Source organism: Mya arenaria, chromosome 1 (assembly GCF_026914265.1).
Source record: "Mya arenaria isolate MELC-2E11 chromosome 1, ASM2691426v1".
Taxonomy (NCBI): Eukaryota; Metazoa; Mollusca; class Bivalvia; order Myida; family Myidae; genus Mya; species Mya arenaria.
In genome coordinates this window covers 24071038-24098627 of record NC_069122.1, presented here as the reverse complement: position 1 = coordinate 24098627, position 27590 = coordinate 24071038, and the positions used below count along the sequence as shown (strand labels likewise).

Below are 27590 nucleotides of genomic sequence, written 5' to 3'. Positions count from 1 at the left end.
CGAGGGTAGACTGGATAAAAAAGGAGAACCAGTTTCTTCTCAGTCGGGTGTTAGTTGCAAAGCGCTGTGGTTGGTTTATTTTATAGATCGTGGCGATAGTTTAAAATAAAGGTAAGTCTTGAAAAGGAATCTGCTTTAAATTTGTATTTTGGAACAAAACATATATAAACATATTAGAGTGCCAAGATCTTATTGTATAGCAGAAGAGAAGGTGAATGAAAATGTATAATAAAATAAATATATTTAGGAATATACATCTATACAAATATTACAGTGATGAGTATAATTTGAAAGATAAAGATTTCCATGCTTGTACAGTATAAAGAGAAATAATATCTTAATTTAAATTTATAAACTATGGCATGAAAGTTAACATTTGACAGAAATCGAACACTGAGATATGTCCGCCGTTGCCTTCGGGTTAAGAATTTTTGGCGATCACTTCAAATAAAAGTCCAATTTTGATTATCTATAAAATTAAGATTTGATGCGGAATGAGATGACAGTATATTTTCGCCGAGATCATCCTTTAAAGCATTATTCATCTCAGATTATAATAACCTGGAGAGTGAAAATAAATCTAAAATAAGTGTGAAACTGGATCATAGTTGAAACTGACCACTATTGTCATGATGTAAGTATTCGAGAAAGATCTATACAAACAGTTTGGGGGGAAAAATAACCGATTTTATGTTGTTATCAATAACGTTTAAGTTTTTATTTTTATGATTAATAACATTTTTGTGTGTTGGTAAGATGTGGAGATACGCTCTTCAGGACATAAACTGGCGGGTCAAATGTGGATACCGAACCTATTTTAGTATTTTGACGATAACAATGATATTGTCTACAAGTTTCTGAATTAATGATGACAATGAGCGTCTTCACTCTGGTCCGAAATGCTTTTCATCATTGAGATGTGCTTCAAAATATATGTTGATATGTTTTTAGCCATAATAGTGTGGACAGCCTTTATCGGCTGTATCTATGATAGAAACATCTCAGCTGTAACTTTCGATATTCGTTTTTTAAGATGTAATTGATACGATGCCTATACGAAGCCGAAGTGGGCAGGTGCGTTCAAATTCGAGAAGAAAACCTCTGTATTTTAAAAGATATTCTTAAGTTAACTAAATAAATATTTTGTGTAAGGAATGCGCATTATTTAAACCTGTAAATATGTATCTTTTTGGCTACGAATTGTGTCATTAGGTGCTGAAAGACGAAACAGTTTCTTGACTTTTGACTCGTGAGTTAATCTCCTTCAATTTGTCAATATCAAAACATATTTTTCGACTTTCTGGACCGAACAACGCCATTCTCAGCTGGCAAAAACACCGATGGAAATGCTGTATAAACTCACATTTCGTGCCCATCAGTTTTTGAAAAGAGAGAGTTATTAAATGCATTTTTACCTCGAACTTGAGCGGACCTACTCCATTTTAAATACTGATACTAGCGTATACACTAGCTTATACACTATTGTTTTGAAGAGATCCAATAAACATTTATGGTAACTTGGGCTGCCCGACGATCCCATATTATAATAATGTCGGTATTAGTTTGAAAGGGTTATATGGGTGGGGAAGGAAATTTTATCAAATATACCAGAAAACATATCACAAGTAAGTTTTTTGGGGGTCCCAGAAAGATACCAAATTGTGTATAATATAAAAAAAATCTATTTCATTTTATATTCATATAGTAAAACATAACTAGCTCACAACGTTAATAAAAACCGAATTACCGTGCAACGACACACCTAACTGTCTGCCTAGTGACTGCCGCCCCATCGTTCTCAATTACATCGAACGTCTGTAATCCGTTACACGAGGTGAATACACAGGGCTGTAGCTTGTAATAACCTTTATATTTTAGGACAGTTCTAGCTGTCGCGTCATCTTTGTAGACCTGTTATGGTTCATGTATTAATTTATTATACTTTTACTTTAACCGACTTTCATTTAATCGATGAAGCCCGGATATAAAACTATAAATATGAAGTCACGGTCGACTATGAATCGACTTATTCACGCATAGTAATAGGTATATAGTGCACATAATACATGGTTCTGGTCGGCCTTTTTTACTTGTCTTTACAAAACATCATTTTCAAATCCTGTTAGATGTGTATCGCCAGGTTAATATACTCAACAAGCTTTTCCGACGAATCAAAAAGATACTGACAAGAGACATTTTTCCTCTTTTGAGTTTTTTTTATACAAGCATGTGTACACTGAAGATCTCGATAGGCTACGCTTCTGTCCGAGCACCATGCTGACCCTGCACAACACTTGAATAAAGATAATTATTTCTCGTAAAATAAATCATTCCGAAAATTCAATATTCTTGGTATAAAGTGTGATTAACGAGAGCTGAGTTTTCATGCGGCCTTCGGGTTTATGAAAGTTATCATTGTAATGTCAGCGGGGAAATCAGCCAATCAATCTTATGCAAGAAGATGTATTAAGGCCATTTAACATGTAAAATGCATTTGTAATCCATTAAATGCATCATTTTGCACAGCAGGAAAGCTTAATTGTTTAAAATCAGCTTATAACTAAGATGACCGGCTTCGTCAGACTGGACACAAATAGTCATGAAATGGATTTTAAAAGTAAGTGAAATAGTTTATTATACAATAAATACCATGTAGCTTTTATGAGCATTGAGCATGGAGTAAGAAGACCGCTATGAAATGTACCGTTGTTTATATATGGTTGTATTCGTAAATATATACGTTATGTGGTTACGTAAGGTCACGAACATTCGACTCAGGTTTGCGAAATTTTGTATTGTCAAATAATTTTCTTTTATGTTTTTTTCATAAACTGTCTTCATACATTTGCGAAGTATTATTGACAGACCAATACATGTGAATGAAAACTATTCAGTCAAAATAGCAGGCATTGCTACTTACTGTGGAAGGCATGCCATTAAGTTATTTTCCTAATGGTCAGCCATGACTACATGCATTAACTGTAAGAAAAGGCACTTGTCGCCGGTAAGGCAAACTGAAAACCTTGTATATATCTGCAGTCAGAAACATATACACTTGTCTTTATAATGCATTACGTGTTTCTCTAAAAATTAATATTTCAAAGTCAATCATTCCTGAGGTAAAGGCGAGTTTTCTTAAAACCGTTATTGACTTCCGAAATATGTATTAATTTCCATGTTTTCGTTACATGGATTGTGGTGGACATTTAAGTTTCATAAACTAACCAACACGCATGGTTCTGATATTTTGCAATGACTGAAAATTAAACAAATAATTGTAAAATTGAGAGTTTAGAAATAAATGCATGATTTTTAAAATATTTTGTAAGATAATTATATGATTAAAGAAATCTTCAATATTAATTATTGTTCGCGTTTCGTAAAAAAACAACGGAATGTAATAAATATGAATAACGACATAAAACATTTGCGGCAAAATTATGCATGCAAATGAGTCAAGTCAAATCTTTCGCATGTTGAGTTTCTGAAATGAAGTAATAGGTAATCTGGTACATTTATTTTATGCTTATAACTATAATTATTATGCATCTGTGAACTAAAATACAGTGCATTATTTGGAAAAATATACCATCGAAGATAAGCATGCATGTAGGAAGGACATTGAATTTGAACCCTTGCTACAGGATTTGCTCTGTATGGTATATACATTAATATATCGTTGATATGATATGTCTCCATTTCCTAATTTCAGCAATGGACGCCAAAGGCCAAGACGAAGCGAAGCGAAACGGTGAGTCCTGTCATAGTTACCACGTAACAATTATAGTATATATATATATGTGTGTGTGTGTGTGTGTGCGTGTGCGTGTGCGTGTGTGCGCGCGCGCGCGTGTGCGTGTGTGTGATTGGTTTTATAAATATGTTCTCTCGGTCTATTGCTAAACTAAGGGCTTAGGGGTTTACAGCAGTCCTATTGGTACACTAACCAAACGATGTCATCTTGCCGTTTTAGATAGATCCGTATCATGTCAATATTTATCTACGTGAATGGAGTCCAACAATGATATCTTAGTAGTATGTAACAAGGTGTGAAAAGGATGTCTCCGACAAAAAAGACAATGGGCTAATCGTGTTGAAATATCGACTATTCATTACCTTTTTTAATTATCTGTTAATGTTTAAAAGGACGTAGCGGTTATAAACGATGTCTACCGGAATTCAAGGTCTTACGTAAAATATAAACAAGTCTACGTAGGTAAAATATTACATACGTTATGTTACTCGCTGTTCCGGAAACAACCGGTTGTCCGGCTAGCGCAGTGGTCAGCACACTCTAACATAAGCGACCCGGTTTCGCTTCCCTGCCTGGGTTTGCTTTGTGGTCACCAAGCCGGACAAGTGGGTTGCCTCCGGGTACTCCGGTTTCCCCAACAACACAAGACCACACTCTCGCGTAACATCGTGCCAACGAAAGTGATTAATATAATGTCGTAATAACTTGTTTCACAATCGTTGTAAATTAAATAAGTTTAAATTAAAAACCTGTCGGTAGGTGGTTGTATTCTTTAAAAAAAAACAAGAATGGATACACGTTTGAACTTACATACTTAACTGAAAACACTTATGTTGTTTTTTGTTGCAAATCGGATATAGCAAAAGCCTATGATTTAACAGGTATTTTAAAATCACCAAGTACGAACGGTGAGTATAAGCACGAAATACAGAACGTTTAACATTCATGTATAGAGCTTATTCACCACAATATATTGATTACCTTGTGTTGACGCAAGAACCATTTGGATACGTTTATTTCAAATTCCAAATGTGTTATCTTTATGATTTGTATATTTGGGATTTCAGATGGGCCTCTCAAAAACAACTATACTACATTAAACAACTATACTACATTCTGATTGTCCTCTAATATTTAATGAGTCTATATGTCAGCGTATTGCGTGTGTTGTTGTATTACGAGTATGTACTTCATTTAATTGTTTGTATATAGCCTAACTTTATTTCATCATGAGTATATATACTTTGTTAAATGGTGTGTATTGTCTCAATACGTCAGAAAATGTTGTGTAGTGTCTTACTACGTTAGATTATAGGTATGTACGTCAGAAAATATTGTGTTGTGCCCAACTACGTTAGATTATGGGTACGTACGTCAGAAAATGTTGTGGTGTGCCCAACTACGTTAGATTATAGGTACGTACGTCAGAAAATGCTGTGTTGTGCCCAACTACGTTAGATTATGGGTACGTACGTCAGAAAATGCTGTGTTGTGCCCAACTTCGTTAGATTATGGGTATGTACGTCAGAAAATGTTGTGTTGTGCCCAACTACGTTAGATTATGGGTATGTACGTCAGAAAATGTTGTGGTGTGCCCAACTACGTTACATTATGGGTAAGTACGTCAGAAAATATTATGGTGTGCCTAGATTATGGGTACGTACGTCAGAAAATATTGTGTAGTGCCTTATTACGTTAGATTATGAGTACGTACGTCAAAAAATATTGTGTAGTGCCTTACTACGTTAGATTATGGGCACGTACGTCAGAAAATATTGTGTAGTGCCTTACTACGTTAAATTATGGGTATGTACGTCAGAACATGTTGCGTTGTGCCAAACTACATTAGCTTATGTGTACATACGTCGCCCATCTACGTTACATTATGGGTACGTACTTCAGAAAATGTTGTGTTGTGCCCATCTACGTTACATTATGGGTACGTACGTCAGAAAATGTTGTGTTGTGCCCAACTACGTTAGATTATGGGTACGTACTTCAGAAAATGTTGTGTTGTGCCCAACTACGTTAGATTATGATTACGTACGTCAAAAAATATTGTGTTGTGCCCAACTACGTTAGATTATGGGCACGTACGTCAGAAAATATTGTGTAGTACCTTACTACGTTAGATTATGGGCACGTACGTCAGAAAATATTGTGTAGTGCCTTACTACGTTAGATTATGGGCACGTACGTCAGAAAATATTGTGTAGTGCCTTACTACGTTAAATTATGGGTATGTACGTCAGAACATGTTGCGTTGTGCCCAACTACATTAGCTTATGTGTACATACGTCGCCCATCTACGTTACATTATGGGTACGTACTTCAGAAAATGTTGTGTTGTGCCCAACTACGTTACATTATGGGTACGTACGTCAGAAAATGTTGTGTTGTGCCCAACTACGTTACATTATGGGTACGTACTTCAGAAAATGTTGTGTTGTGCCCAACTACGTTAGATTATGGGTACGTACGTCAGAAAATGTTGTGTTGTGCCCAATTACGTTAGATTATGGGTACGTACGTCAGAAAATGTTGTGTTGTGCCCAACTACGTTACATTATGGGTTTGTTCGTCAGAAAATGTTGTGTTGTGCCCAATTACGTTAGATTATGGGTACGTACGGCAGAATGAGATTACGATAATGTCTATCACACGCGCACGCTTTTGCACTGTATGGGATTGTTCTTATACATATACAAGCTATGTAGTATGTAACATGTTGAATGATTTCAAAAAAGATCTAATTCGATGTCAGAATTTAAACAGTAGAATAACTAATCTCAAATGTAATATTATCTCATTATCAAATACCGGTGCAATGGTGTTGTTTGCTTATGCTACGGTTACACTATGTTCCCAGTGGCCACGGCAGCCCCGTTTGCCCGAAACGTATTGCGCCGTGGGATTTTGGCCATTTTTGTCTCCATAAACAAGTTTTGTTTGGTTGTGCTAAGTTTCCTCACGTTTTATCAAGGTAACCGTGACAAGCCGTAGGGGCGAAAAAATGGTTCGTCCAAGGCGCACTAAGGTTCGGGCGCGGTCTATCAGGGATGCATGTACGTTGCGTCCCGGTCCGATACGTTTTGATAGGATCCCTCACGTTGTTCACGTCTTCATCCAGGTCTGATGCGTTTTCCACGTTTTGTCAAGGCCTCCTATGCATCGAACGCGAACACCGCAGAGCTTTGGATTACGTTTGTGTCCACGGTATAAAGAAAATCACCCAGGCAACAGCAATCACTGTATCAGAATACTTCGACAAGTAAACATGAATTCCCAAGATGAAGAAGATTTTGTGTTTTCACCGCAAATGAAACGTAACGAAATAGCTATCGTCCACCCTAGCAGATGCCGGGGATTACATTTTATTATTGTCACGTACTGTCACGTACTTTCACGTGTCATTGCGTTTACCCCGTTTTACTACGACCTACTACGTTTCTCATCCACACCGTGGCTGCCGTGGCAAATTTTTTGACAGTTTAAAAATCTGGCCCGGCATGTACGGCAATAACGGTCTGTCACGTTTGCATATCCCGTTCCCCCGCGCTGTCTCAGGTTTATCCCGTTTTCTCCACGGTTGTCTGAAACGGGGCTGCCGTGGCCACCGGGAACATAGTGTAAACGTAGCATTAGAATCACCAAGTGTGTGTACAGCCATAACTGTAACTTTATTTTTCTCGTTTCGCCAGGTGCCGGAGGACGCCGGGGGAGTCTGTATGCTAATCTACAGCTTCCTACCAAACCAAGAAGGCCGCATATTCCCGATGGAGAGGGTTAGTCAATGCATGTCTAGCATTCTCTTCTTATTTTTAAATACACGTTTATATTTCATTTAATATTACCAGAACTGATAAGGACGAAGTAATTGTTGTTGTCGGTCAATAATTCGTCAATACAACGACGCAGAAACTCTACATAATGAATTTAACGTCGGTTGTCATAGCTATTTGTTTTCAGTACATCACTACTGTAGTAATAATCATAAATCGTGCAAAACTGCTTCCTGTGAATTTAAATCACGCTTACGATAACGCTATACCTGTAAACTATGTTTGGAGTACACATGAAATGTGACACCGGATATATTAATATTTTATTTAGCCAGCTTCCTGTCTATACAGAGGCAGGATATGGAAAACAGTAGATATTTAAGATGTATTCAAACATTATTTAAATATGCCTCCGGATGTAAGAAGAACAGTAGATGTCACCAAAGAATACGAATCTCTAATGTCTTATATCATATGTAATATGACTATTCATATCCTGTACCTTATTTCATTAAATATATATGTATGCTTTATCCTTATTAAATAAAGTTGTTTGCGATAAACGTAACGCTAAAATCGTGTGAATACAATTCGATATACTATATTGTATGATAGTGTTCGTGAACTTTGAAGCTTAAATAAACTCTGTTAATTTGTTCCAATATATCACTATACCAATATATATATATAGCATTTCCGGTGCAAAGAAGTAGAAGAATATTGTAACAAATGTCTTAACCTGTCTTGGCTCGCTGACCGTTCTCTTACCAATGTCTTGGCTCGCTGACCGTTCTCTTACCCATGTCTTGGCTCGCTGACCGTTCTCTCATCGTTGTCTTGGCTCGCTGACCGTTCTCTTATCCATGTCTTGGCTCGCTGACCGTTCTCTTACCCATGTCTTGGCTCGCTGACCATTCTCTCATCGTTGTCTTGGCTCGCTGACCGTTCTCTTTCCCATGTCTTGGCTCGCTGACCGTTCTCTCATCGTTGTCTTGGCTCGCTGACAGTTCTCTCATCGTTGTCTTGGCTCGCTGACCGTTCTCTCATCGTTGTCTTGGCTCGCTGACCGTTCTCTCATCGTTGTCTTGGCTCGCTGACCGTTCTCTCATCGTTGTCTTGGCTCGCTGACAGTTCTCTCATCGCTGTCTTGGCTCGCTGACAGTTCTTTCATCGTTGTCTTGGCTCGCTGACAGTTCTCTCATCGATGTCTTGGCTCGCTGACAGTTCTCTCATCGCTGTCTTGGCTCGCTGACCGTTCTCTCATCGATGTCTTGGCTCGCTGACCGTTCTCTCATCGTTGTCTTGGCTCGCTGACCGTTCTCTCATCGATGTCTTGGCTCGCTGACCGTTCTCTCATCGATGTCTTGGCTCGCTGACCGTTCTCTTACCCATGTCTTGTCTCGCTGACCGTTCTCTTACCCATGTCTTGTCTCGCTGACCGTTCTCTTACCCATGTCTTGACTCGCTGACCGTTCTCTCATCGTTGTCTTGGCTCGCTAAACGTTCTCTCACCCATGTCTTGGCTCGCTGACCGTTCTCTTACCCATGTTTTGTCCCACTAACCGTTCTTTTAACCATGTTATGTCCCGCTGACCGTTCTCTTATCCATGTTATATCCCGCTGACCGTTCTCTTACCCATGTTATATCCCGCTGACCGTTCTCTTAACCATGTTATATCCCGCTGACCGTTCTCTTACCCATGTTTTGTCCCACTGACCGTTCTTTTAACCATGTTATGTCCCGCTGACCCAGGTTTTGTCCCGCTGACCGTTCTCTAACCCATGTTTTGTCCCGCTATCCGTTCTCTAACCCATGTTTTGTCCGGCTGGCCGTTCTCTTACCCATGTTATGTCCCCTGACCGTTCTTTTACACATGTTTTGTCCCGCTGACCGTTCTCTTGTCCATGTTATGTCCCCGTGACCTTTCTTTTCCCATGTTTTGTCCCCCCGACCGTTCTCCTATACATGTTTTGTCCCGCTGATCATTCTCTTACCAATGTTTTGTCCCGCCGACCGTTCTTTTACCCATGTTTTGTCCCGCTGATCGTTCTCTTACCAATATCAAGACCCGCCGACTGTTCCCTTGTCCATGTTATGTACTACTGACCATTCTCTTATCCATGTTCTGGCTAGCTGACCGTTATCTCAGCCATATCAAGAACTGCTGACCGTTCTCCTACCGATGGTATGGCTCGCTGACTGTTTTCTTATCCATGTTATTGCCCGCTGACCGGCTGTTTACCGTTGTTATGGCCCGTTGACCGTTCTCTTACCCATGTTATGTACTGCTGACCATTTTCTTACCTATGTTATGGCTTTCTTGTTGTTCTCTTGGCCATCTAATTGCCCGCTGACCGGTGTTTACCGATGCTATGGTCTGCTGACCGTTCTCTTACCAATATCAAGAACCGTGGACTGTTTTCTTATCAATGTTTTGTCCAGCCGACTGTTCACTAACCCATGTTATGGCCCGTTGACCGGTTTCTTACCTATAAAATGGCCCTCTGACCGGTGTCTAATCCATGGCCCTGTAACAATTACCAATGTTATTTTCCGCTTAACGTTTTTTTACACATGTTATGGCCAACTGGCCGGTCTCCTATTCATGATTTGATCCATTGACCGTTTTCTACCCATGTTTTTTGCCCGCTGACCGTTTTCTTTTTCTCCGGTGACCATTTCCCTGACCAATGTTATTGCATTTTGTTCTTTACCAATGTTATGACCCGGTGACACAGCCTCTCACCCATGCTATGGCTGACTGACTGTTCTCTTGGTCTCCGACCTATGCTATATACCACTGACCGGTCACTAGCCAATGTAACGGCCCGCTGCTGGGTCTCTTACCAATAGTATTGCCTGGTGCCCGGTGTTTATATGCTCATAGAACGGGACGTATAATAGTTTTGCCTGCGGCATACGGGCGGACGGGCGCTGCGTCCAGTATGTTGTCCGATCAATAACTTAACTTTAGATGCCTTTGTCCAAACATCCCCGTATTTTGTCAGGATGGGTATGGGCATCATTCGATACTGGGCCATATCTCTCGAGTCACTCGAGAGTTATCGCCCTTTAAATATTGAAATCACTTAAAATCGGTCTTGTCCGATCAATTTCTCAAGAAGCCTTTGTACAGTCATAACCAAATTCTGCCATAACGTGTATGGGCATCTTGGATAACCAGCCAAATAGCTCGAGTCACTAAAGAAAAAATATCTTGTACAAGTCACTCCAGAAATATGATCGTCGAATTTGCAAAACATGTATCTACAGTGTCTGCTCTCTAAATCTGGCTGTCTTAAAACTTATTAACTGCAAACTTGGTGTCCTAAAATAGGACGCGCGTATTTTGCGATAGTTGACACTCTTGATTACAGTTTTTTTATGGCCGCTGAACGCTCTCCTATTAAGGTTATGGTTCTCTGACCAGTATTTAATGCATGCCATGGACCACTGATTGCAGACATGGGAGAGGAGAACCCACATGATATGTTTGACGGGGAGTATTTCCCTAAGGATGTAGTGCAGAACGTGCTTAATAACGTGAAGGACAAGGGTCACCGTAGTCACCACGTCTTCTGCCAGCTCGACACTCTTAAGAGTTTCAACGGCAACTGGGAATGGAGAGAAACAGCAAGGTTTGTTAAAGTGCTTTATCTGTTATTTAGATTTAAATAAAACACTTGTATACGACCTATAATATATCATATATGTATTCATCTTACACGGAGTTGTCGGGTCAGACTAACGCCGTGTTCCCCCCTTGCAGGTGGGTTAAATTCGAGGAGGTTGTTGAGGAAGGTGGGAAGCGGTGGTCCAAGCCGCACGTCGCTTCTCTATCAATGCACGCCCTGCTCGAGACCCGCAAGATGCTCATGGAAGGTGCCCTCTTGCTCGACCTCGACGTCTACAGCATGGGCGAACTTACAGGTACAGCGCCACTAGCTTACTGGTCAAATTATTTAGTTGTGTTGTCAATGGTTCATTCCAACATAAAATTAAGCAACATAGTTAACATGGTGCAATTACTGGTATTTTAGTTTTAGAATATTATCCCTGCCGTAACGGTCGACTATCGAAAGAGAAAAACAAATGAAATAAAAGTTCAGAAATTGAAACCAAATATAAATATAGTATAATAATGCTTGACATGTTTTGACTTCAGAAATAAGGCATATATATATCATAAAGAACTAAAATGGAAACCCGGCATATCTCGACATCGGATAACTCGAGGTTTTAAGCGTCGAGTTATCGTAGTTTTACTGTAACAGTATTTATGGGAAATATTGATTGGTACACGTTCATTGTAGTTACACTTAAACTATTATAAATTATGTGTTATTGGACGCCGAACGTATCAGGATTGATGAAAGGTGGTTCTCCGTATATAAATTGACGTATTTCTGTTTGTGTTCAGACCAGCTGCTTGACGAGTGGATCGACAACAACCACCTGGACCACAAGCTGCGCCAGTACATGCGGGAAATCCTCCTCCGTAAACACAAGCATAGCCACATTCCGCGACCCAAGGCGGAGAAGGGTGGCAAGTTAGAAACCGTCGGTACGTCATCGTTTATAGACTTCACACAATAATGTCGTGCATAATTTTCCCAATTGTCAGTTGGTCTAGTATATTTTTAAAAAAACCTTTCCCGTTAAAATGTGATCATGAAAAGTATTGATTGTATCAATATTGACGTGCAATAACAGCGTTATAGTGTTGGATTCCTGCATTTTAACGCGTTATACTTCTAAAGTTAGCGCATTTCACAGTAACACTCATAGCATGCATGCTATAAATAGCGATGTGTAATACCCAAGTATGTAAGACAAGATGTGTGTCTATGTCATTTGTTAGCGAGCACGACGAGCCTGACGTCGATGGGGTCTCACGGAAGCTCAACGGACCTCGAGGGCCTTGTCGCCTATGACTACAAGGTACAACATACATTTCTGGTCGTATTCATTAAATCATCCTTAGAAAGACCCGAATACATTCTATTTAAGTGTTAGTTTCAAACTGTCGACCATATTTTTCATATGAGACAAAACTCTCAAATAGATTTAAAGTAAATATATTATATTTGTATTTGATATTATATATTTAGTAAACATATTGTACACATTGAGTTTTACAGCAGACGAATGTGTCAACATTCTCTTTAACTTGAGTAACAGTTGGAGGGAAATATGATGTATGACGTTTCATAACCGATGATGTTGAACCCAAGCACAATAACATCAGTCTGTTAAGAATTAAGATATAAACTTGACCTCGCATCTTCGAACTTTATCTAGACACTGATGTAAGAAACTAATACGTATGTGTTTCGTTCCGTGTCCAGCCTAACAGTGCGTTTATGAAGAAGATCCCTAAGGGTGCGGAGGTGTGTAATATTATGGTGGGTGAGTTGGAAGAGCTGCATGACCCCATCCTTGCCTTCATCCGCCTCAAGGAGTCCCGTACGATGGAGGGCGTCTCAGAGGTCAAACTCCCCACACGGTAATACACACAATCGTTCTAACCAAACTCCCACCCCTGTAATTCACACAGTCATTCATACAAAACTCGCATCGCGGTCATACATATACTCGTCCATACAAAACTCATATCACGATCATACATACAAGCGTTCATACCAAACTCCTATCACGGTAATGCATACACTCGTTCATGCCAAACTCCTATCACGGTCATACAAACACTCGTCCATACCAAACTCCTATCACGGTAATACATACACTCGTCCATACCAAACTCCTATCACGGTCATACATACACTCGTCCATACCAAACTCCTATCACGGTAATACATACACTCGTCCATACCAAACTCCTATCACGGTCATACATACATTCGTCCATACCAAACTCCTATCACGGTAATACATACAATCGTTATAACCAAACTCCTATCACGTCATACATACACTCGTCCATACCAAACTCCTATCACGTCATACATATACTCGTCCATGCCATACTCCTATCACGTCATACATACACTCGTCCATACCAAACTCCTTTCACGTCATACATACACTCGTCCATACCAAACTTCTATCAGGGTAATACATACACTCGTCCATATCAAACTCCTATCACGGTAATACATACACTCGTCCATACCAAATTCCTATCACGATCATACATACATACATCCATATACTCGTCTATATTTTATTCCATACCTAATTCCCTAAACGGTAACACACACTCGTCAATACCAAATTAACCCCAAGGTAGTACACATACTCGTCCATACCAAATTCCTCACACGGTTAAACACACACTCGCCCATATCATATTACCAACATGGTAAAACATACACTCGTCCAAACTAAATTCCCCTCATGGACATACACACAATCGCCCACATCAAATTTCCCACACGGTTAAACACACACTCGTCCATACCAAATCTCCCACACGGTAATTCACACTCGTCCATACCAAATCTTCCACACGGTAATACACACTCGTCCATACCAAACCCTCACCACTGTAATACACACTCGTCCATACCAAACCCTCACCACGGTAATATACACTCGCCCATACCAAACCCTCACCACGGTTATACACACTCGTCCATACCAAACCCTCACCACGGTTTTACACACTCGTCCATACCAAACCCTCACCACGGTTATACACACTCGTCCATACCAAACCCTCACCACGGTAATACACACTCGTCCATACCAAACCCTCACCACGGGAATACACACTCGTCCATACCAAACCCTCACCACGGTAATACACACACTTTGCAATACCATTGATCGCAGTTTATCTGTCTCAAATGCTCGTTGCTTAAATGGCTTCCCTAAAAAGCATCAAGGTATTATTAGTGTTTATTTTATGAATGATTGTAGAATTAAAAAATGTTCTCACTTGGCGACGTTTTTTACTCTCTTAGTTGTTTCAATGTTGCCAGCGCCCGACAGTTTCTAACAGGTGACGGTTTTGTGTTTCAATGTTGCCAGCGCCCGACGGTTCCTAACAGGTGACGTTTTTTGTTTCAATGTTGCCAGCGCCCGACAGTTCCTAACAGGTGACGGTTTTGTGTTTCAATTTGCCAGCGCCCGACAGTTTCTAATAGGTGACGGTTTTTGTTTCAATGTTGCCAGCGCCCGACAGTTCCCTAACAGGTGACGGTTTTTGTGTTTCAATGTTGCCAGCATCCGACAGTTCCTAACAGGTGACGGATTTGTGTTTCAATGTTGCCAGCGCCCGACAGTTCCTAGCAGGTGACGGTTTTGTGTTTCAATGTTGCCAGCGCCCGACAGTTCCTTAAACGTGACGGTATTGTGTTTCAATGTTGCCAGCGCCCGACAGTTCCTAAAACGTGACGGTTTTGTGTTGCAATGTTACCAGCGCCCGACAGTTCCTTAAACGTGACGGTTTTGTGTTTCAATGTTGCCAGCGCCCGACAGTTCCTAAAACGTGGCGGTTTTGTGTTTCAATGTTGCCAGCGCCCGACAGTTCCTAGCAAGTGACGGTTTTGTGTTTCAATGTTGCCAGCGCCAGACAGTTCCTAGCAAGTGGCGGTTTCGTGCTTGAATGTTGCCAGCGCCCGACAGTTCCTAGCAAGTGGCGGTTTTGTGCTTGAATGTTGCCAGCGCCCGACAGTTCCTAGCAAGTGGCGGTTTCGTGCTTGAATGTTGCCAGCGCCCGACAGTTCCTAGCAAGTGGCGGTTTCGTTCTTGAATGTTGCCAGCGCCCGACAGTTCCTAGCAAGTGACGGTTTTGTGTTTCAATGTTGCCAGCGCCCGACAGTTCCTAACAGGTGACGGTTTTTGTGTTTCAATGTTGCCAGCGCCCGACAGTTCCTAACAGGTGACGGTTTTGTGTTGCAATGTTGCCAGCGCCTGACAGTTCCTAGCAAGTGACGGTTTTGTGTGTCAATGTTGCCAGCGCCCGACAGTTCCTAAAACGTGACGGTTTTGTGTTTCAATGTTGCCAGCGCCCGACAGTTCCTAGCAAGTGACGGTTTTGTTTTGCAATGTTACCAGCGCCCGACAGTTCCTAGCAAGTGACGGTTTTGTGTTGCAATGTTACCAGCGCCCGACAGTTTCTAACAGGTGACGGTTTTGTGTTTCAGATTCCTGGCTTTCGTTTTTGGTCCGAAGGATTTTGCGAACAGTCGCGAGGTGGGCCGTTGTATCGCCACGATGATGATTGACGACGTAAGAATTTGAAAGCTAATGCACATACCCTGGACAATTCGCATTCAATTATCTATTATAAGTTCGTGTTCCAAGCCCAGCTGAAGTATTGTATTGTAGTTACTATAGATAAAATAATGATCTTGAGTATATTGAAAAGGCTCCTTTTGTGTATGATATAAATTTCAAAGAGTCAAGAAATAAACAAACTAGTAAATGTCCGAAATGGTTCAATTTTAAAAACGAAGCCATAACAATAAAGCTCATTCGGAAACATAACCCGTAGAATAGTCATATTGATAATTGTGCTTCACTTTCTTAACTGTCATCGGACCTAATAGAATTCAGCGAGTAAACCATCGTTTGTTTGTTTTAACGATTGAGATTAAATGTCTTGTTTCAATATGTTGACTTGCTTTAAACTAATTTTTAACAAAAATATTCATTGCTCATGTAAATGAAATAAAAACAATTGGAGTCTGTCAATGTAAACGAATGTTTTGAATACATTTACAGACTCCATTTTTTATTTTATAAATTTTCCTTAATGTGATTCTTCTGCTAGGTGTTCCGGGAAGTCGGGTACAAAAGTCGTAACCTGGCCGACCTTATAGCCGGGCTGGATGAGTTTGTCGAGCAAGTAACGGTCCTACCGCCGTCAGAGTGGAACCCCAAAATAAGAATTGAACCGCCACAAAAAGTGCAATCACAAGTACGTATACACCCAGTATATTGCGGTAGGAATATGAACACGTGATTTTGTGTCCTTTTCTTGAACTGGTTTCTGCTGAAAGATTTTTCATTTATAATTGCAATACTGGAAATGTATTTCTGTGCCGTTCCTCTGAGCGTCCGTTCATGTCTTACAGATGCACCGTCGGATGTCGTCGGCGCAGCTTATCGGATACAAGGGGGATGATGACGAGGACGGCGGCCACGGGGACGACCCCGCCCTTGCCATGTCCAAGATGTGAGTACACGCCGCCTGTGAACTAGCAATATGCGTTGTTATTACGCATATCATGTTCCTAAAATACAACTAAAGCATCATTGTTTTAAATACCAATCACCGTATACACATATTAAAATTTATTTGTATAAATAACAAACATTTTCTCCTTAACTAATTATTTTTATTGAAAACGCTAGTGGATAATGATCACTTAATTATTTTTTATTGGTCCCAGATTCTACTCTACATGAGGGAGTTGTCACAGTCCATGTTCGCTATATGTGTGTAAAAGCCGCGTAAGTTTGTCATGTTTTCTTCCCGAATTTAGACCGTGTTACGGGCTGATCCAGGACATCAAGCGGAAGTTGCCTTGGTATCTGTCAGACTTCAAGGATGGCATCCATATCCAGTGCCTCGCCGCATTCATTTACGTCTTCCTTGGCACGTTCACGCCTAACGTGACGTTCGGAGGGCTGCTCGGACAGGCCACCGACCAGTACATGGTACGGTATTGTCCATCTAGTGCTACAACTCCTCAATCTTAATAAATGAACAAAAACATTCAAAAATGCATAAACCGACGCTTATTTCCAAAGCGTTTGCACGCAAACTGGCCTTGGGCATGTACTATTGCGATTTAATGTTTGCTTTGTTTCCTTTTTAGAATTCCACAGTAAAATTTAAAGCATATTTATATTTTAGTTATATAGTTTATTTTATACGAACGTAAAACTATACCTATTTCTACATACGCTATTGTTTTACGATAATGATACCAGCGAGTGCGGTTTCCCTTATAGGGCGTGATGGAGTGTATATTCGCGGCGGCGGTGACCGGCATCCTGTTCGCTCTGTTTGGCGGGCAGCCGCTCAACATCCTCGGGAGCACAGGCCCTATGCTCGTCCTGGAAACAATCATCTACAACCTCTGCAAGTAGGTCACACAAAAACGCTGGAAATTCTTAAAAACATATTTCGAATTATCATGTAGGTTTGGCTAAAAATCGGTTCATAATTAAAACATCGAATTAAATTCAAGCAAGAGTTAAGTGACTTTTCCCTTTGACTGATATAGTTTGATATACATGCAGTTAATTCTTCTTGCATCGACACTTGTATCTGTATAAAACCTTTTTTATGATAATTATTCATAATGAATACACTCTTTTGTCTCCTTTATTGATACTCGTAAACATTTTGATTAATATGCCTGCACCAATTCAAGTTAGGAAAGTATGCTTATTACAGTTAAAGTTGGTATATTTTACGATTTTTTTTCATTTCGTTATTTTGATACTGGGCAGTTGCCTAATTCCGGATTTGCCTAAATATTCGGAAATCGTTTGAAAAGCGTTTCGGCGACCGTGATCAATATAGAATGATCACAGTCTACGCAACTGACCTTCATAGCAACAGAAACAACGCATAAGTGCAGCTATTTTGAAATACACTATATTTATATAGTATGCACAAGTTTAAAAATGCAACTTCATATATGCCTTTCATTGTGTATACATTGTGAAAGTATATTTTCACGGATTCAGTAACTTAAGAATTTAAACCTTGTTTGTTCATGTTTTGAAAGATAAAAACCCTTATAGGTTCCGCATGTTAAAGACATTTATAAATATGAATAGCCATGGCATTGACTGTTCATGTGATCTGGCAGGGACAACGGCTGGGACTTCATGCCTGCGCGGGTGTGGATCGGGCTGTGGACGTCTCTGATCATCCTTCTTATTGTATTCTTCAACTTGAGCTCCGCCGTCAAGTACATTACCAGATTCACGGAGGAGAGCTTCGCCACGCTAATCGCCGTCATCTTTATTGTCGAGGCTTTTAAGAAACTCTTCAGGTTCGTCCGGCTTACTGTCACTCGATTTCCTGCAGAACGTCTTCTGTGCAGTCAATACAACATTCAAAGAAACAAAAGTTGCGATTAACAAATAGTCGTCGTCTGATAATTGTTTATCGTGGCTGTTTAATCATGAGACATAGTTTGTTAACTCTGCGCATGAACGCAACGACCTTTTTCAACAAGCACTCGTCAATGCTTGTTCGTCAACATGATTTCACTAGCTGGTTAGGATTATTTGTATGTAATGCTAAAATATTGTGTTTCAGTATCGAGACGGACTACCCAGTGAACTTTAACCAGAAAGAACAAGTGGATGACTGCGCATGCGTGTTTAACTGCTCCCTCGTGAACAACACCATGGAATACTTCTTGTCTAGCAACACGACCACCACGTCTACTATCGGCACAAGTAGGAACCATTTTATTGGATAGACCATCATAGTAAATATAACATATATTCACTTAAACGTTTAGTAAAATTAAACAGGAATTCGGTATTTTTAAGGATTTTATTATCTAGTTTATTCCTGTTTGGTGTATTTGTGATAGATATTCTTTGTGGAGACACTTTCACATACTTTATATAACACTCTGTTAAATTGATTTTTGAAGGTCAGAAATTATTTTTTTATTCGAAAATGAATAAATAAAAAAATGATTGTTTTTCTCTCTCCAGATTTGACATATGTTTTCGACCAGTGCGTCAACAACACAAATTATTCTACTACTGGTTTAAATGAGACTGAGTAAGTACAATTGTCAATATAATAGAGATTTTTGGTTTGTTTGAAATAAAAGTGCTCTGTTACAAAATGTAAAGCTCAATCCGTATAATTTACTTTAACTTCGTGATACTTTAAGTCCTTATTTTCTGCACAACACATATATTACCTTTTTGCGGTATTTGCAACAGAATATTCCATGGCAATAAATTTCGAAATAATACAAGTATTATCTTAAACTCATATGCCCCCGAAGCCTTGGTGAGAAGCGAGTGTGCGTAAGTCGAAATGGCGAAATAACGAAGGCAACGGAGCGAAAACACAGGGGGGGGGGGGCTATTAAGGAACAATGGTTCACACAGTTATCGGTGTTATTAAGGAACAATGGTTCACACAGTTATCGGTGTTATTAAGGAACACTGGTTCACACAGTTATCGGTGTTATTAAGGAACAATGGTTCACACAGTTATCGGTGTTATTAATGAACACTGGTTCACACAGTTATCGGTGTTATTAAGGAACAATGGTTCACACAGTTATCGGTGTTATGTACACGAGTAAAACATGTATTGCCATATATTATTTTTAAAATTGTCCTACCTATTTTCATATATATTGTGTTTAAGCATTTTTCTTATCAAGAGTTATGATTGTTTTACTACAATATTATAGTAGAAATCAGATAAACTAGTATACTATATAGACATTCAATAGCTGTATGTGCATTCTGTGTTCACTTGACGTGTTTAACTATGTAACTCGTGACAGTATTACTCCTGATTGTGTTTCCTCTAAATATGTTTCTCTGCTTGTACTTTACTTGACTGTGCTTTATCTGACTGCATCTTCCCTGAACATATTTTACCTGGCTATGTTTGACATGGCTGCGTTTTACGTGACTGTGTTTGACCCGGACTGCATTACCTGACTGTGTTTTACCTGGATGTGTTTAACTTGAATGTGCTTTACCTGAGTTTTACTCGACTATAGTTTTACCTGACTGTGTTTCACATTAATGTATAAACCTTACGTGCTTTAGGTTAAAACATATGCCGCATAATTATATTGTTTACAAATTAGAGACTTTAATGCACCAGTCAATTGAACTGGTGGTTAACCCCCGGCCAAATGCCCCCCGCACCTCAGAGACTCTATATAAGGCACAATTATTAAATTTGGCGCTATGACAAAACCACCGCGGTCACCCGGCCCTGCTGGGTCACCTGGAAAGTAAAATCACGGCCCTTTCCCCCGGCTATACCCGGTATACCCCCGGACCTGGGGGGGGGGGGGGGCGTGGTTACAATTGACTGGTGCATAATATACGTTGACGCTCAAATTTTGAACATTGATTGGTTAATTGGCCTTTTTTTTGCAATTTGCAGCACTATTGATTGGTTTTTAGAATTCGTCAAGCATGATTTTTGCGCAGTTTATTTTTCATTGAGTGTCGCTCATATGCTGATTTCATGATGAGATATTTATTACATGTATATTATTTATTAATGTTTCAGACTTGTTTTTATGTCATCAGCTCATGCATAGTATATGCCAAAGATGTAAATAAACTTGACTTATTATGTCGCATGCGATATATTTGAATTGTGATTAGTTCATATACAATAAAATAAAAGGGACAAACCAAAAATTAAATGAATGAAACAACTTGTTTTTCCTTTTAATTAATATTTCTGATAAAGTACATAAGTTGACACTTATTTAAGGATGAAAAACATAAATGAAAATGGCCAATATTACGATGACCCATGTTCAGGGTATATGAACATGTCACTTCTGAAAACCAATTTAAGTTTTTTTTTCGAGTACTCAAGTACTCGATCGGAAGATTATCCGAGTACACGAGTACCGATTTTTTTACTCGTTACCACCCCTAGTTTAAACTGACTATATATCACTTAATTGTGTTTTACGTGACCGTGTTTTACCGGACTAAGCTATACCGGATATATATCTGATTGGGGGTGACCTGACAGTGTTATACCCGACTATGTTCTACCTGATGTGTGTTAACTGACTGTGTTTCATTAAATTGTGTTTTACGTGAGGTGTTTTACCGGACTAAGCTGTGTCTGACTGTGTTTCTCATGACTGAGTTACTCCTCTTTGCGTTACCCCGGACAGTGTATCGCCTTAGTGTATTTACCTTTATTTGAATACTTCATTCGACTGCTTACATACATGTGTATACCATGACTATCCTTTTATCTGAATGTTTGATCTATTTTACATGAGTGTGCAATCTCCTGACTGTGTTTTATTTGACAGTGTTTTACTTCGCCATATTCCTCATCCTGCAGGTGCAACACGTTCCGGGAGGCAGAGTGGCTGTGCTCGCCCCTGTATTCGGCGGACGTGTTTTTCTTCTCCGTCCTGCTCTTCCTCGGTACGGTTGGTATCGCCATCACTCTGAAGGACTTTAAGCTGTCCACCATCTTCCCCACGTTCGTCCGCTCGCTCATCAGCGACTTTGCAGTGCTCATCTCCATCATCATATTCGTCGTAATCGACGTCCTTTGCGGACTCAACACACCTAAACTCACTGTTCCCGACAAGTTTCAGGTACTTCTATTTGCAGCAAGTCCGTCCCGAACATAAACGTGTTATTATTTTCTAGTCTTTCTTGTGTCTCAGCAACTTATTCGTAATGAAAATGGACTAATGTAGAAAATAGTTTAAAAACAAAAGAAATAAAGTTCAGATGTCAGTACGTTCTGTCTGGCACTAATTTCAGCTCAACGCTCAAGCGAGGTTATTTGCAATGTTACAGTCATTCTTTGACATCCTTTATAATGGTATCCCTATACGTCTGGGTTGCAGCCTACTCGGAGTGACCGTGGGTGGTGGATCAGCCCGGTGAGCGACAAGAACCCTTGGTGGATCGCAGTGGCGGCCGTGGTGCCTGCCATCCTTTCTGTAATCCTCATCTTTCTCGACCAGCAGATCACCGCCGTCATCGTCAACAGGAAGGAAAACAAACTCAAGGTACGCAAGCGTCACTAGTTATTTTCCAATGTGGAATTACTGGACTATTTTTACCATGATGATGCAATTACAACAGTTGGAGCCACGCACACTGACATCGACTTAATGTAGTTTAAAAATGCGTGTACGTTGTTTTCATATAATATATTTAGATGAGATTCTCCTTTCGGAAGAAGATCATTTCAAACTTCAAAATTTACTTGTTATTTGTTGTCCGCGTCAATAAACATTTTTTTTGTTTGCGTTTTTAGAAGGGTGTGGGTTACCATCTGGACATGTTTGTTGTGGCGATCACCGTTGCCATCCACTCTCTGCTGGGCCTGCCCTGGTACGTGGCGGCCACCGTGTCTGCTCTCGCCCACATCAACTCCCTCAAGAAGGAATCCGAGTGCACCGCTCCGGGCGAGAAACCTTCCTTCCTGGGCTGCAGGTAACCTAGTAACATAATTATCTCCTTCCTGGACTGATTTACCGTACAAAGATAATATTATATTATACAGATATTGACTGGAAAGCAGAACATAACTATTGACAATGTCTTCCTTGGCGACTTATTCAGGATAGTTCACACAACCATGCACTGCAATATAACACTAGCATTTCATCAACCATTTCAGAGAGCAGCGATTAACGGCCCTGGCCATTGGAGTTCTCAGCGGGGCTGCCGTCTTCATTACAAATATCCTAAAGGTTTGTTTAAAATTGCAGTTTTGGAATTTTCTCGTCACTGTCTTAACGTGGAGATTAACAATGTCATTTATATGAGGCTTAACTTTATTGGTTTATAACAGCATTACCATTTTCAATGTACTCGGGGTGCATGTTGATCAGACATTGTCATGGCATACACATGTTAAGACTGTAGTGAATAAGCTTAATTCAAAATTGGCACTTCTAAGAAGAATAGCATATTATCTAACAGACGAGATGAAATTATTGTATTATAATGCATATATCATGTCAAACATGGAGTACTGTTGTAGTGTCTGGGGAATTACACATTCCTCAGATACCACAAAAATCACTAATATTCAGAAAAGAGCGATTAAGCTAATAATGAAGTCGGGAACTAGCCACTGTGGAAACATATTCAAACAGTCAGGGTTGCTATCTTTTGAAGACAGGTGCTATTATCATCTATCATTACTTGTTTTCAAAAGCATGAAATGTTTGACTCCTTCGTACTTTACAGAATTGTTAACATTTGCCAAAAATGAGCACTATAGCTTGCGTTCTTCAGAAAACAAGGATCTTTTTGTTGTAAAACCTAGAACAAACTATATCAAAAATACATTTGCCTATAAAGCAATGAAAATTTGGAATTCTCTTCCTACATACATTAAATGTCAAGATAAGCTACCAGCCTTTAAACATGCATTAAAAGGCTACTTATTTGCAGAATAATTTTATCACATGAAAAACAATCTTGACATTTTATTTAATTCACATAATAATAAAAAGTTCATTGTTTACATGAATTGTGAATTGTGTTAATGTACGTATATGACATTCTTGCAACAACTTGTAATGGATACTGCCAAATATGTAAATGTTGAAAATATATTGATTGAATGTGGTTTTACTGAATATATCTACATTATTTACAGTATGAAATTATTGTAATTTATAATCATCATATTAAACTGAGTTGTGTTTGTCGAAGAAATGTATGATAGTGATAGCGTGATTGTATGGGTTTTTTATGTTGCTTAATATGTAACTTAGTATATGTGTTTTTGTAATACTTTTTGTGTGAAGGCCATGCTGGAAATAAGTAGTATGTCTGTAATGATTGTACACTTAGTATGTTACCTTCGTTAAATAAAGTTGTTATTAATATTATACGTGTATCCCTTCAGGTTATCCCTATGGCTGTGCTGTACGGCGTGTTCTTCTTCATGGGCTTCTCCGCTCTCAGGGGGATGCAGGTACGTTTAAATCAAGATTATACAATTTTCTTAAATACAACCAACACCTTAACTATCTGTATTCTTAAACAAGTAAAGTCACGCAATTTGTCCATTTACCATGAGCACCTCCCCTGCAGTTCGTGGACCGACTGTTCCTGTTCGTGCAGCCCGTCAAGTACCAGCCAGACCTGACTTACCTTCGCCACGTGCAGCTGTACCGCGTGCATATCTTCACATTTGTACAGATCGCGTGTCTTGGAATCCTGTGGGCCGTCAAATCCGTCAAGATCATCTCCATTGGATTCCCGCTCATGGTGAGTCACCACAACCCATCCTCGGTTATATATGCTACCACATTAATATGTTCCCTTCAAAATATAATGGTGATTTCAAACACAATAATTTGGGTAAAATCATTTAACTAGTCTTGATAAATTTGTATACAATTATTATTTAAATAGGTTTATATAAGAACAATCGTAAACGGAACCAGTCTTTCATTAATTCTTTAACACCTTGATAGTCATACTTCCTGAAACGATCGAAACTTGTTTCTGTCAATTCTTCAAGGCAGAATAACATACTAAATTTTCGGGTTCAGGTGTTGGCGACAGGCCTTGTTCGCAAGATTATGGAGTGCTATTATTCCCAGTACGAGTTGTCGTATCTGGATGACCTGCTCCCCGGCAAGTCGCCGGAGAAACCGGACGACAAGGAAACCATCATAGGGAGGGTTCGTATTGATCATACGTAAAAGTCTCATTTCATAAAGTTTTAGTCTCGTAAGTAATGATAACATTATACGAGTACGAGGCTTGGCTTAACATAGAACTATAGGTTGGGGCTCTAACATGTAGGTACGTAAATGACTAACTAGTATTATGAATGTTATTTAAGGTTATTAATCGGTTCACTTGTTTCATTTTGGGAACATTTGTATTAACTTTTTTTTAACCTAATTAATTTTACCTTCTAGTATAAACAGACACGAAACTCGTATTGATGTTTTATTGGTGTAAAACAAGCTTTTGGTTTTGTCGATATCTGACCGTATAAAACGTGTACGGGTGCCTTAAAGTGATTGCTTCTATCAAAATGTACTCTTCGTTAGACAATTAGAACAAAAGCCGCATCTTTTGACGCTTGCTGTCATTGATAGCTGTCGCTCTATCAAGATGTTGTGTGCTTAAGGATTTCCAGATTATGACCACTTGTTACATTATCCTTTGACCAAGTGACGCATTTAACCAGCTTGTAACTTCTACTACACATTGAGAAAAATCACCGTTTGAAATATGAAATATCAGTGTGAAAAGGTTATCAAGAGATTGAGTGTTAAAAAATGACGTTGTTCACCCCTTGTGACCTTGACGTTTGATCAAATGACTCGAATTCGTCATTGGTCATCTACACCGTTCTGTGATCCTTTGAAATAGGAGGGCCCTATCAGGCAGACAACACAATATGCCCCCTAATCTATATGGCGACGGCATAAACTATTGTTTGGAATGTATGACGTTTTCGTATGAAAAACATTTTACTGATGTTTATTTCTTCTTTCTTAACATGTCACGTGGATTTTACGTTTTTGCATTGAGTGGGGTAAAACTGTATTAAGGAAAACAGTGGCCAAATCCTAGAAAGTATACGTTACTTTGTAAGCAATCGACGATCTAATGTTAATACAGTGTAATAATAAAACGAATTTATTTGAAACAGCGTGCGATTTTGTTTACATTCCAGGTGAACTACGCGTTCGACACCGAGCCGGTGTTAGCGGTGAACGGGCAGGAGAAGAAGCCTGTCTTCTTTGTGGACGAGCAGGATGACGAGCACAAACTCAACAACGCCACCTCACACCTGTAGATAACACACGCAATAAAAAAAACGTTTTTAGTGGCGCAGGCAGAGGATTGTGGGAGTTTAATACCGTGGACGTTTTTAACATTTTAACGTTGTTACTAAGTTTGCACATCTTAGGTATCATATGTACGTGAATGTTGTGTGCCTGGTGAACACCAATTAATCTGGTAGTATTAATTTGGAAAGTGATTTATTAGTATTTTCTGAATATGTAAAACATTTACTGAAACGCAAGGACAAAGAAGATAGTTTGGCCTTGTTACAAAATCAGCTGCAAAATAATTAACAATAACCTCGACTGTAAAGCAATTTAGTCGTACGGGGTTACCACGCATCAACATTTAACATAGCACTTAAATACAACAAGTTCGATTGCATGTCGGTTACTTAAAAAAGAAGCTATATCGTGTGTTACAGTTCACCGTGATTGAGCACATCAACACCTGTAATGTGTATGTTCATGTTCTCAACCAGTTTCATCTTAGTTGGATTAGAACATGATACACATGCAAGTTTCTGTGATTTGCTTCCATCTAGTTTTATATTATACGTAGTTTTGAAATCCAGATTTGTATTTTAAATATTTGATTTTACATTTACAGTCATGAATACTCATATTGTAAATATTGTTGATCATGTCATTCATTTTGTGAGCTTTTGTGCAATGCAAAATTATTATCAATTTTAGTTAATTCATCAAGTAATAAATAATATATTTTATTTTTAAAAGTCGTTTACAATATGGTCATTCCGATAATTTAAAACGCTACTTTCATTTGTTTGATTAATCATCGAAAACATGTACATACACTTGAAACCTAAGTTGATTGTATCGACCTGTAATCCAGAGTTTTCACCTCCATTTCACCATTTCGATTGGCACTTTTAAACAAGAAAAGGAGAAATGTCAACCCACGAAGGTTTTACTATATCCGTTGCGTACTGTACATTACACATGTATTCTGAAACCTAATTGAAATAAGTTCATATAAGGGAATATATTTATATAGTATATTTTTAAAAGCAAACACAATAATACAATTGCTTGATACTGGTACAGTACAAAACCATTTTATGTATTCATCGAGTCCCTTTATCAATGAGCACGGCTGTAAAAGCTGGTTTTGAAATAAAGTAAAAAAGATTACATGCTTGTTATTTCCCTTTACTGGTCGTGCACATTGCAACCCGACGTGTTTGGGGTTGCACCGCTGGTAACCATGCCCGAAATAGGGCACCATTACTAATAATGTATTTTTGGACGAGTTAGTATAGCAATAAGTAAAAATGTGTTTTTGTTTTCTTTTTGGAATTGCCAGCTCATGACAACCCGTTTATTTTATTTATTTATAAAACAAACATTACATACAATATATATAAGTATATATATCGAAGTGGAACACTATCATTTAACAATTGAGGTAAATATTAAACATTTCGAAAATGTCTTAACATTATATTGTAATTGTATTGTGTTTACTTAGTAGAACCAGGGAGTTTGATTTGTTATTGGTCCCAGGTAGGGGTCCAAAGATGATGGAGCATAAGCGAAAGTCGATCGTTTCACCC

At 39.1% G+C, this 27590-nt stretch overlaps 1 protein-coding gene across 2 annotated transcripts; it reads left to right on the top strand.

Annotated features, from left to right (window-relative positions):
- The first annotated feature begins 22 nt into the window (after positions 1-22).
- LOC128239668 (electroneutral sodium bicarbonate exchanger 1-like) lies at positions 23-27168 on the top strand. Of its 2 annotated transcripts, XM_052956172.1 has the most exons (25): positions 53-111; positions 3713-3751; positions 4636-4662; positions 7456-7539; positions 11001-11175; positions 11307-11467; positions 11958-12101; positions 12399-12478; positions 12886-13043; positions 15649-15733; positions 16278-16424; positions 16582-16682; positions 16993-17167; positions 17465-17598; positions 18334-18519; positions 18789-18931; positions 19199-19268; positions 21564-21825; positions 22084-22248; positions 22500-22678; positions 22866-22938; positions 24108-24176; positions 24296-24472; positions 24760-24891; positions 25902-27168. In XM_052956172.1, exons 2-25 carry the CDS (start codon positions 3715-3717, stop codon positions 26022-26024), a joined length of 3087 nt encoding a protein of 1028 aa, XP_052812132.1. In that variant the 5' UTR covers positions 53-111; positions 3713-3714; the 3' UTR covers positions 26025-27168. The 2 variants fall into 2 exon arrangements, with proteins under 2 accessions (XP_052812134.1, XP_052812132.1); XM_052956174.1 differs by lacking the exon at positions 4636-4662 and having other exon boundaries at positions 23-111.
- Positions 27169-27590: the final 422 nt, after the last annotated feature.